The sequence below is a fragment of the Coregonus lavaretus genome (assembly GCF_964263955.1).
Source record: "Coregonus lavaretus genome assembly, contig: HAP1_SCAFFOLD_970, whole genome shotgun sequence".
Classification (NCBI taxonomy): domain Eukaryota; kingdom Metazoa; phylum Chordata; class Actinopteri; order Salmoniformes; family Salmonidae; genus Coregonus; species Coregonus lavaretus.
In genome coordinates this window covers 160001-175844 of record NW_028157877.1, presented here as the reverse complement: position 1 = coordinate 175844, position 15844 = coordinate 160001, and the positions used below count along the sequence as shown (strand labels likewise).

The following is a 15844-nucleotide window of genomic DNA, read 5'->3' as shown; positions in this document are numbered from 1 at the left end:
AGAGGTCAGGGGTTAGAGATGATATCTACCTGGTCAGTACACCAGTACCAGGTAGCCAGTATAGTCAGCCCTAGGGTCATGCCAGGGTTAGAGGTCAGGGGTTAGAGATGATATCTACCTGGTCAGTACACCAGTACCAGGTAGCCAGTATAGTCAGCCCTAGGGGTCATGCCAGGGTTAGAGGTCAGGGGTTAGAGATGATATCTACCTGGTCAGTACACCAGTACCAGGTAGCCAGTATAGTCAGCCCTAGGGGTCATGCCAGGGTTAGAGGTCAGGGGTTAGAGATGATATCTACCTGGTCAGTACACCAGTACCAGGTAGCCAGTATAGTCAGCCCTAGGGTCATTCCGGGGTTAGAGGTCAGGGGTTAGAGATGATATCTACCTGGTCAGTACACCAGTACCAAGTAGCCAGTATAGTCAGCCCTAGGGTCATGCCAGGGTTAGAGGTCAGGGGTTAGAGATGATATCTACCTGGTCAGTACACCAGTACCAGGTAGCCAGTATAGTCAGCCCTAGGGTCATGCCAGGGTTAGAGATGATATCTACCTGGTCAGTACACCAGTACCAGGTAGCCAGTATAGTCAGCCCTAGGGTCATGCCAGGGTTAGAGGTCAGGGGTTAGAGATGATATCTACCTGGTCAGTACACCAGTACCAGGTAGCCAGTATAGTCAGCCCTAGGGGTCATGCCAGGGTTAGAGGTCAGGGGTTAGAGATGATATCTACCTGGTCAGTACACCAGTACCAGGTAGCCAGTATAGTCAGCCCTAGGGTCATGCCAGGGTTAGAGGTCAGGGGTTAGAGATGATATCTACCTGGTCAGTACACCAGTACCAGGTAGCCAGTATAGTCAGCCCTAGGGTCATGCCAGGGTTAGAGGTCAGGGGTTAGAGATGATATCTACCTGGTCAGTACACCAGTACCAGGTAGCCAGTATAGTCAGCCCTAGGGTCATGCCAGGGTTAGAGGTCAGGGGTTAGAGATGATATCTACCTGGTCAGTACACCAGTACCAGGTAGCCAGTATAGTCAGCCCTAGGGTCATGCCGGGGTTAGAGGTCAGGGGTTAGAGATGATATCTACCTGGTCAGTACACCAGTACCAGGTAGCCAGTATAGTCAGCCCTAGGGTCATGCCAGGGTTAGAGGTCAGGGGTTAGAGATGATATCTACCTGGTCAGTACACCAGTACCAGGTAGCCAGTATAATCAGCCCTAGGGTCATGCCAGGGTTAGAGATGATATCTACCTGGTCAGTACACCAGTACCAGGTAGCCAGTATAGTCAGCCCTAGGGTCATGCCAGGGTTAGAGGTCAGGGGTTAGAGATGATATCTACCTGGTCAGTACACCAGTACCAGGTAGCCAGTATAGTCAGCCCTAGGGTCATGCCGGGGTTAGAGGTCAGGGGTTAGAGATGATATCTACCTGGTCAGTACACCAGTACCAGGTAGCCAGTATAGTCAGCCCTAGGGTCATGCCAGGGTTAGAGGTCAGGGGTTAGAGATGATATCTACCTGGTCAGTACACCAGTACCAGGTAGCCAGTATAGTCAGCCCTAGGGTCATGCCAGGGTTAGAGATGATATCTACCTGGTCAGTACACCAGTACCAGGTAGCCAGTATAGTCAGCCCTAGGGTCATGCCAGGGTTAGAGGTCAGGGGTTAGAGATGATATCTACCTGGTCAGTACACCAGTACCAGGTAGCCAGTATAGTCAGCCCTAGGGGTCATGCCAGGGTTAGAGGTCAGGGGTTAGAGATGATATCTACCTGGTCAGTACACCAGTACCAGGTAGCCAGTATAGTCAGCCCTAGGGGTCATGCCAGGGTTAGAGGTCAGGGGTTAGAGATGATATCTACCTGGTCAGTACACCAGTACCAGGTAGCCAGTATAGTCAGCCCTAGGGTCATGCCGGGGTTAGAGGTCAGGGGTTAGAGATGATATCTACCTGGTCAGTACACCAGTACCAGGTAGCCAGTATAGTCAGCCCTAGGGTCATGCCAGGGTTAGAGGTCAGGGGTTAGAGATGATATCTACCTGGTCAGTACACCAGTACCAGGTAGCCAGTATAGTCAGCCCTAGGGTCATGCCAGGGTTAGAGGTCAGGGGTTAGAGATGATATCTACCTGGTCAGTACACCAGTACCAGGTAGCCAGTATAGTCAGCCCTAGGGGTCATGCCAGGGTTAGAGGTCAGGGGTTAGAGATGATATCTACCTGGTCAGTACACCAGTACCAGGTAGCCAGTATAGTCAGCCCTAGGGTCATGCCAGGGTTAGAGGTCAGGGGTTAGAGATGATATCTACCTGGTCAGTACACCAGTACCAGGTAGCCAGTATAGTCAGCCCTAGGGTCATGCCGGGGTTAGAGGTCAGGGGTTAGAGATGATATCTACCTGGTCAGTACACCAGTACCAGGTAGCCAGTATAGTCAGCCCTAGGGTCATGCCAGGGTTAGAGGTCAGGGGTTAGAGATGATATCTACCTGGTCAGTACACCAGTACCAGGTAGCCAGTATAGTCAGCCCTAGGGGTCATGCCAGGGTTAGAGGTCAGGGGTTAGAGATGATATCTACCTGGTCAGTACACCAGTACCAGGTAGCCAGTATAGTCAGCCCTAGGGTCATGCCAGGGTTAGAGATGATATCTACCTGGTCAGTACACCAGTACCAGGTAGCCAGTATAGTCAGCCCTAGGGTCATGCCAGGCCAGGGCAGGTCTCCAGTAACAGGGTGTCTAAACAGATGCATGGCGTCCTCTCTGGGCAGGTGACAGCTGCTGTTGGGGATGATCTACAGAACAATGACAATTACATGATTAACATCACTACTATTAGAATACTATTACTACTGATAATAATACCATTACTATAGCTATAACACCACTAGCGGCGCCCTGTCCTGACGGATAATACCATACTACTATTACTACTGATAATAATCCCATTACTATAGCTATAACACCACTAGCGGCACCCTGTCCTGACGGATAATACCATACTACTATTACTACTGATAATAATACCATTACTATAGCTATAACACCACTAGCGGCACCCTGTCCTGACGGATAATACCATACTACTATTACTACTGATAATAATACCATTACTATAGCTATAACACCACTAGCGGCACCCTGTCCTGACGGATAATACCATACTACTATTACTACTGATAATAATACCATTACTATAGCTATAACACCACTAGCGGCACCCTGTCCTGACGGATAATACCATACTACTATTACTACTGATAATAATACCATTACTATAGCTATAACACCACTAGCGGCACCCTGTCCTGACGGATAATACCATACTACTATTACTACTGATAATAATACCATTACTATAGCTATAACACCACTAGCGGCACCCTGTCCTGACGGATAATACCATACTACTATTACTACTGATAATAATACCATTACTATAGCTATAACACCACTAGCGGCACCCTGTCCTGACGGATAATACCATACTACTATTACTACTGACAATAATACCATTACTATAGCTATAACACCACTAGCGGCACCCTGTCCTGACGGATAATACCATACTATTATTACTACTGATAATAATACCATTACTATAGCTATAACACCACTAGCGGCACCCTGTCCTGACGGATAATACCATACTACTATTACTACTGATAATAATACCATTACTATAGCTATAACACCACTAGCGGCACCCTGTCCTGGCGGATAATACCATACTACTATTACTACTGATAATAATACCATTACTATAGCTATAACACCACTAGCGGCACCCTGTCCTGACGGATAATACCATACTACTATTATTACTGATAATAACACCATTACTATAGCTATAACACCACTAGCGGCACCCTGTCCTGACGGATAATACCATACTACTATTACTACTGATAATAATACCATTACTATAACACCACTAGCGGCACCCTGTCCTGACGGATAATACCATTCTACTATTACTACTGATAATAATACCATTACTATAGCTATAACACCACTAGCGGCACCCTGTCCTGACGGATAATACCATACTACTATTACTACTGATAATAATACCATTACTATAGCTATAACACCACTAGCGGCACCCTGTCCTGACGGATAATACCATACTACTATTACTACTGACAATAATCCCATTACTATAGCTATAACACCACTAGCGGCACCCTGTCCTGACGGATAATACCATACTACTATTACTACTGATAATAATACCATTACTATAGCTATAACACCACTAGCGGCACCCTGTCCTGACGGATAATACCATACTACTATTACTACTGATAATAATACCATTACTATAGCTATAACACCACTAGCGGCACCCTGTCCTGACGGATAATACCATACTACTATTACTACTGATAATAATACCATTACTATAGCTATAACACCACTAGCGGCACCCTGTCCTGACGGATAATACCATACTACTATTACTACTGATAATAATACCATTACTATAGCTATAACACCACTAGCGGCACCCTGTCCTGACGGATAATACCATACTACTATTACTACTGATAATAATACCATTACTATAGCTATAACACCACTAGCGGCACCCTGTCCTGACGGATAATACCATACTACTATTACTACTGATAATAATACCATTACTATAGCTATAACACCACTAGCGGCACCCTGTCCTGACGGATAATACCATACTACTATTACTACTGATAATAATACCATTACTATAGCTATAACACCACTAGTGGCACCCTGTCCTGACGGATAATACCATACTACTATTACTACTGATAATAATACCATTACTATAGCTATAACACCACTAGAGGCACCCTGTCCTGACGGATAATACCATACTACTATTACTACTGATAATAATACCATTACTATAGCTATAACACCACTAGCGGCACCCTGTCCTGACGGATAATACAATACTACTATTACTACTGATAATAATACCATTACTATAGCTATAACACCACTAGCGGCACCCTGTCCTGACGGATAATACCATACTACTATTACTACTGATAATAATACCATTACTATAGCTATAACACCACTAGCGGCACCCTGTCCTGACGGATAATACCATACTACTATTACTACTGATAATAATACCATTACTATAGCTATAACACCACTAGCGGCACCCTGTCCTGACGGATAATACCATACTACTATTACTACTGATAATAATACCATTACTATAGCTATAACACCACTAGCGGCACCCTGTCCTGACGGATAATACCATACTACTATTACTACTGATAATAATACCATTACTATAGCTATAACACCACTAGCGGCACCCTGTCCTGACGGATAATACCATACTACTATTACTACTGTTAATAATACCATTACTATAGCTATAACACCACTAGTGGCACCCTGTCCTGACGGATAATACCATACTACTATTACTACTGATAATAATACCATTACTATAGCTATAACACCACTAGCGGCACCCTGTCCTGACGGATAATACCATACTACTATTACTACTGATAATAATACCATTACTATAGCTATAACACCACTAGTGACACCCTGTCCTGACGGATAATACCATACTACTATTACTACTGATAATAACACCATTACTATAGCTATAACACCACTAGCGGCACCCTGTCCTGACGGATAATACCATACTACTATTACTACTGATAATAATACCATTACTATAGCTATAACACCACTAGCGGCACCCTTTCTGACGGATAATACCATACTACTATTACTACTGATAATAATACCATTACTACTATAATACTGATAATAATACCATTACTACTATACTACTGATAATACCATTACTACTATAATACTGATAATAATACCATTACTACTATACTACTGATAACAATACCATTACTACTATACTACTGATAATAATACCATTACTACTATAATACTGATAATACCATTACTACTATAATACTGATAATAATACCATTACTACTATAATACTGATAATAATACCATTACTACTATAATACTGATAATAATACCATTACTACTATAATACTGATAATAATACCATTACTACTATAATACTGATAATAATACCATTATTACTATACTACAGATAATAATACCATTACTACTATACTACTGATAATACCATTACTACTATACTACTGATAATAATACCATTACTACTATACTACTTATAATACCATTACTACTATACTACTGATAATAATACCATTACCACTATAATACTGATAATAATACCATTACTACTATAATACTGATAATAATACCATTACTACTATAATACTGATAATAATACCATTACTACTATACTACTGATAATACCATTACTACTATAATACTGATAATAATACCATTACTACTATACTACTGATAATAATACCATTACTACTATAATACTGATAATAATACCATTACTACTATAATACTGATAATAATACCATTACCACTATACTACTGATAATACCATTACTACTATAATACTGATAATAATACCATTACCACTATACTACTGATAATACCATTACTACTATAATACTGATAATAATACCATTACTACTAAACTACTGATAATAATACCATTACAACTATAATACTGATAATAATACCATTACTACTATAATACTGATAATACCATTAGTACTATACTACTGATAATAATACCATTACTACTATAATACTGATAATAATACCATTACTACTATAATACTGATAATAATACCATTACTACTATAATACTGATAATAATACCATTACTACTATAATACTGATAATAATACCATCACTACTATACTACTGATCATAATACCATTACTACTATAATACTGATAATAATACCATTACTACTATAATACCATTACTACTAAACTACTGATAATAATACCATTACTACTATAATACTGATAATAATACCATTACTACTATAATACTGATAATAATACCATTACTACTATAATACTGATAATAATACCATTACCACTATACTACTGATAATACAATTACTACTATAATACTGATAATAATACCATTACCACTATACTACTGATAATACCATTACTACTATAATACTGATAATAATACCATTACTACTATAATACTGATAATAATACCATTACCACTATACTACTGATAATACCATTACTACTATAATACTGATAATAATACCATTACTACTATAATACTGATAACACCATTACTACTATAATACTGATAATAATACCATTACTACTATAATACTGATAATAATACCATTACCACTATACTACTGATAATACCATTACTACTATAATACTGATAATAATACCATTACCACTATACTACTGATAATACCATTACTACTACAATACTGATAATAATACCATTACTACTATAATACTGATAATAATACCATTACCACTATACTACTGATAATACCATTACTACTATAATACTGATAATAATACCATTACTATAATACTGATAATAATACCATTACCACTATAATACTGATACTAATACCATTACTACTATACTACTGATAATAATACCATTACTATAGCTATAACACCACTAGCGGCACCCTGTCCTGACGGATAATACCATACTACTATTACTACTGATAATAATACCATTACTATAGCTATAACACCACTAGCGGCACCCTTTCTGACGGATAATACCATACTACTATTACTACTGATAATAATACCATTACTACTATAATACTGATAATAATACCATTACTACTATACTACTGATAACAATACCATTACTACTATACTACTGATAATAATACCATTACTACTATAATACTGATAATACCATTACTACTATAATACTGATAATAATACCATTACTACTATAATACTGATAATAATACCATTACTACTATAATACTGATAATAATACCATTACTACTATACTACAGATAATAATACCATTACTACTATACTACTGATAATACCATTACTACTATACTACTGATAATAATACCATTACTACTATACTACTGATAATACCATTACTACTATACTACTGATAATAATACCATTACCACTATAATACTGATAATAATACCATTACTACTATAATACTCATAATAATACCATTACTACTATAATACTGATAATAATACCATTACTACTATACTACTGATAATACCATTACTACTATAATACTGATAATAATACCATTACTACTATACTACTGATAATAATACCATTACTACTATAATACTGATAATAATACCATTACTACTATAATACTGATAATAATACCATTACCACTATACTACTGATAATACCATTACTACTATAATACTGATAATAATACCATTACCACTATACTACTGATAATACCATTACTACTATAATACTGATAATAATACCATTACTACTATAATACTGATAATAATACCATTACCACTATACTACTGATAATACCATTACTACTATAATACTGATAATAATACCATTACCACTATACTACTGATAATACCATTACTACTATAATACTGATAATAATACCATTACTACTATAATACTGATAATAATACCATTACCACTATACTACTGATAATACCATTACTACTATAATACTGATAATAATACCATTACTATAATACTGATAATAATACCATTACCACTATAATACTGATAATAATACCATTACTACTATAATACTGATAATAATACCATTACCACTATACTACTGATAATACCATTACTACTATAATACTGATAATAATACCATTACTACTATAATACTGATAACACCATTACTACTATAATACTGATAATAATACCATTACTACTATAATACTGATAATAATACCATTACCACTATACTACTGATAATACCATTACTACTATAATACTGATAATAATACCATTACCACTATACTACTGATAATACCATTACTACTACAATACTGATAATAATACCATTACTACTATAATACTGATAATAATACCATTACCACTATACTACTGATAATACCATTACTACTACAATACTGATAATAATACCATTACTACTATAATACTGATAATAATACCATTACCACTATACTACTGATAATACCATTACTACTATAATACTGATAATAATACCATTACTATAATACTGATAATAATACCATTACCACTATAATACTGATAATAATAACATTACTACTATAATACTGATACTAATACCATTACTACTATACTACTGATAATAATACCATTACTATAGCTATAACACCACTAGCGGCACCCTGTCCTGACGGATAATACCATACTACTATTACTACTGATAATAATACCATTACTATAGCTATAACACCACTAGCGGCACCCTGTCCTGACGGATAATACCATACTACTATTACTACTGATAATAATACCATTACTATAGCTATAACACCACTAGCGGCACCCTGTCCTGACGGATAATACCATACTACTATTACTACTGATAATAATACCATTACTATAGCTATAACACCACTAGCGGCACCCTGTCCTGACGGATAATACCATACTACTATTACTACTGATAATAATACCATTACTATAGCTATAACACCACTAGCGGCACCCTGTCCTGACGGATAATACCATACTACTATTACTACTGATAATAATACCATTACTATAGCTATAACACCACTAGCGGCACCCTGTCCTGACGGATAATACCATACTACTATTACTACTGTTAATAATACCATTACTATAGCTATAACACCACTAGTGGCACCCTGTCCTGACGGATAATACCATACTACTATTACTACTGATAATAATACCATTACTATAGCTATAACACCACTAGCGGCACCCTGTCCTGACGGATAATACCATACTACTATTACTACTGATAATAATACCATTACTATAGCTATAACACCACTAGTGACACCCTGTCCTGACGGATAATACCATACTACTATTACTACTGATAATAACACCATTACTATAGCTATAACACCACTAGCGGCACCCTGTCCTGACGGATAATACCATACTACTATTACTACTGATAATAATACCATTACTATAGCTATAACACCACTAGCGGCACCCTTTCTGACGGATAATACCATACTACTATTACTACTGATAATAATACCATTACTACTATAATACTGATAATAATACCATTACTACTATACTACTGATAACAATACCATTACTACTATACTACTGATAATAATACCATTACTACTATAATACTGATAATACCATTACTACTATAATACTGATAATAATACCATTACTACTATAATACTGATAATAATACCATTACTACTATAATACTGATAATAATACCATTACTACTATAATACTGATAATAATACCATTACTACTATAATACTGATAATAATACCATTACTACTATAATACTGATAATAATACCATTACTACTATACTACAGATAATAATACCATTACTACTATACTACTGATAATACCATTACTACTATACTACTGATAATAATACCATTACTACTATACTACTGATAATACCATTACTACTATACTACTGATAATAATACCATTACCACTATAATACTGATAATAATACCATTACTACTATAATACTGATAATACCATTAGTACTATACTACTGATAATAATACCATTACTACTATAATACTGATAATAATACCATTACTACTATAATACTGATAATAATACCATTACTACTATAATACTGATAATAATACCATTACTACTATAATACTGATAATAATACCATCACTACTATACTACTGATCATAATACCATTACTACTATAATACTGATAATAATACCATTACTACTATAATACCATTACTACTAAACTACTGATACTAATACCATTACTACTATAATACTGATAATAATACCATTACTACTATAATACTGATAATAATACCATTACTACTATAATACTGATAATAATACCATTACTACTATAATACTGATAATAATACCATTACTACTATAATACTGATAATAATACCATTACTACTATAATACTGATAATAATACCATTACTACTATAATACTGATAATAATACCATTACTACTATAATACTGATAATACCATTAGTACTATACTACTGATAATAATACCATTACTACTATAATACTGATAATAATACCATTACTACTATAATACTGATAATAATACCATTACTACTATAATACTGATAATAATACCATTACTACTATAATACTGATAATAATACCATTACTACTATAATACTGACAATAATACCATTACTACTATACTACTGATAATAATACCATTACTACTATAATACTGATAATAATACCATTACTACTATAATACTGATAATAATACCATTACTACTATAATACTGATAATAATACCATTACTACTATAATACTGATAATAATACCATTACTACTATAATACTGATAATAATACCATTACTACTATAATACTGATAATAATACCATCACTACTATACTACTGATAATAATACCATTACTACTATAATACTGATAATAATACCATTACTACTATAATACCATTACTACTAAACTACTGATAATAATACCATTACTACTATAATATTGATAATAATACCATTACTACTATAATACTGATAATAATACCATCACTACTATACTACTGATAATAATACCATTACTACTATAATACTGATAATAATACCATTACTACTATAATACCATTACTACTAAACTACTGATAATAATACCATTACTACTATAATACTGATAATAATACCATTACTACTATAATACTGATAATAATACCATTACTACTATAATACTGATAATAATACCATTACCACTATACTACTGATAATACCATTACTACTATAATACTGATAATAATACCATTACTACTATAATACTGATAATAATACCATTACCACTATACTACTGATAATACAATTACTACTATAATACTGATAATAATACCATTACCACTATACTACTGATAATACCATTACTACTATAATACTGATAATAATACCATTACTACTATAATACTGATAATAATACCATTACCACTATACTACTGATAATACCATTACTACTATAATACTGATAATAATACCATTACTACTATAATACTGATAACACCATTACTACTATAATACTGATAATAATACCATTACTACTATAATACTGATAATAATACCATTACCACTATACTACTGATAATACCATTACTACTATAATACTGATAATAATACCATTACCACTATACTACTGATAATACCATTACTACTACAATACTGATAATAATACCATTACTACTATAATACTGATAATAATACCATTACCACTATACTACTGATAATACCATTACTACTATAATACTGATAATAATACCATTACTATAATACTGATAATAATACCATTACCACTATAATACTGATAATAATAACATTACTACTATAATACTGATACTAATACCATTACTACTATACTACTGATAATAATACCATTACTATAGCTATAACACCACTAGCGGCACCCTGTCCTGACGGATAATACCATACTACTATTACTACTGATAATAATACCATTACTATAGCTATAACACCACTAGCGGCACCCTGTCCTGACGGATAATACCATACTACTATTACTACTGATAATAATACCATTACTATAGCTATAACACCACTAGCGGCACCCTGTCCTGACGGATAATACCATACTACTATTACTACTGATAATAATACCATTACTATAGCTATAACACCACTAGCGGCACCCTGTCCTGACGGATAATACCATACTACTATTACTACTGATAATAATACCATTACTATAGCTATAACACCACTAGCGGCACCCTGTCCTGACGGATAATACCATACTACTATTACTACTGATAATAATACCATTACTATAGCTATAACACCACTAGCGGCACCCTGTCCTGACGGATAATACCATACTACTATTACTACTGTTAATAATACCATTACTATAGCTATAACACCACTAGTGGCACCCTGTCCTGACGGATAATACCATACTACTATTACTACTGATAATAATACCATTACTACTATAATACTGATAATAATACCATTACTACTATACTACTGATAATAATACCATTACTACTATACTACTGATAATACCATTACTACTATACTACTGATAATAATACCATTACCACTATAATACTGATAATAATACCATTACTACTATAATACTGATAATAATACCATTACTACTATAATACTGATAATAATACCATTACTACTATACTACTGATAATACCATTACTACTATAATACTGATAATAATACCATTACTACTATACTACTGATAATAATACCATTACTACTATAATACTGATAATAATACCATTACTACTATAATACTGATAATAATACCATTACCACTATACTACTGATAATACCATTACTACTATAATACTGATAATAATACCATTACCACTATACTACTGATAATACCATTACTACTATAATACTGATAATAATACCATTACTACTATAATACTGATAATAATACCATTACCACTATACTACTGATAATACCATTACTACTATAATACTGATAATAATACCATTACTATAATACTGATAATAATACCATTACCACTATAATACTGATAATAATAACATTACTACTATAATACTGATACTAATACCATTACTACTATACTACTGATAATAATACCATTACTACTAAACTACTGATAATAATACCATTACAACTATAATACTGATAATAATACCATTACTACTATAATACTGATAATACCATTAGTACTATACTACTGATAATAATACCATTACTACTATAATACTGATAATAATACCATTACTACTATAATACTGATAATAATACCATTACTACTATAATACTGATAATAATACCATTACTACTATAATACTGATAATAATACCATTACTACTATAATACTGATAATAATACCATCACTACTATACTACTGATAATAATACCATTACTACTATAATACTGATAATAATACCATTACTACTATAATACTGATAATAATACCATTACTACTATAATACTGATAATAATACCATTACTACTATAATACTGATAATAATACCATTACTACTATAATACTGATAATAATACCATTACTACTATAATACTGATAATAATACCATTACTACTATAATACTGATAATAATACCATCACTACTATACTACTGATAATAATACCATTACTACTATAATACTGATAATAATACCATTACTACTATAATACCATTACTACTAAACTACTGATAATAATACCATTACTACTATAATACTGATAATAATACCATTACTACTATAATACTGATAATAATACCATTACTACTATAATACTGATAATAATACCATTACCACTATACTACTGATAATACAATTACTACTATAATACTGATAATAATACCATTACCACTATACTACTGATAATACCATTACTACTATAATACTGATAATAATACCATTACTACTATAATACTGATAATACCATTACTACTATAATACTGATAATAATACCATTACTACTATAATACTGATACTAATACCATTACTACTATAATACTGATAATACCATTACTACTATAATACTGATAATAATACCATTACTACTATAATACTGATAATAATAATACCATGACTACTATAATACTGATAATAATACCATTACTACTATAATACTGATAATAATACCATTACTACTATAATACTGATAATAATACCATTACTACAATAATACTGATAATAATACCATTAATACTATAATACTGATAATAATACCATCACTACTATACTACTGATAATAATACCATTACTACTATAATACTGATAATAATACCATTACTACTATAATACTGATAATAATACCATTACTACTATAATACTGATAATAATACCATTACTACTATAATACTGATAATAATACCATTACTACTATAATACTGATAATAATACCATCACTACTATACTACTGATAATAATACCATTACTACTATAATACTGATAATAATACCATTACTACTATAATACCATTACTACTAAACTACTGATACTAATACCATTACTACTATAATACTGATAATAATACCATTACTACTATAATACTGATAATAATACCATTACTACTATAATACTGATAATAATACCATTACTACTATAATACTGATAATAATACCATTACTACTATAATACTGATAATAATACCATTACTACTATAATACTGATAATAATACCATTACTACTATAATACTGATAATAATACCATCACTACTATACTACTGATAATAATACCATTACTACTATAATACTGATAATAATACCATTACTACTATAATACCATTACTACTAAACTACTGATAATAATACCATTACTACTATAATACTGATAATAATACCATTACTACTATAATACTGATAATAATACCATTACTACTAAACTACTGATAATAATACCATTACTACTATAATACTGATAATAATACCATTACTACTATAATACTGATAATAATACCATTACTACTAAACTACTGATAATAATACCATTACTACTATAATACTGATAATACCATTACTACTAGACTACTGATAATAATACCATTACTACTATAATACTGATAATACCATTACTACTATAATACTGATAATAATACCATTACTACTATAATACTGATAATAATACCATTAGTACTAAACTACTGATAATAATACCATTGCTACTATAATACTGATAATAATAACAAAATACTGATAATAAATAATATAAATAATTATATACTATAATACTATTACTACTAATAATACTAATACTATTGTCAGTTTCAGAACAATAAGAACACCATTA

The 15844-nt window shown here is 32.4% G+C and overlaps 1 protein-coding gene across 1 annotated transcript in view; it reads right to left on the bottom strand.

Annotated features, from left to right (window-relative positions):
- Positions 1-2650: 2650 nt before the first annotated feature.
- Positions 2651-15844, bottom strand: part of LOC311124788 (sodium/mannose cotransporter SLC5A10-like) — a gene marked incomplete at its 3' end in the record, with an annotated part of 32144 nt that continues 18950 nt past the window's right edge. Inside the window, exon 8 of the mRNA XM_084198886.1 lies at positions 2651-2791. Coding sequence (XP_084055012.1) covers positions 2651-2791 — 141 coding nt within the window. The remainder of the gene's footprint in view (positions 2792-15844) is intronic.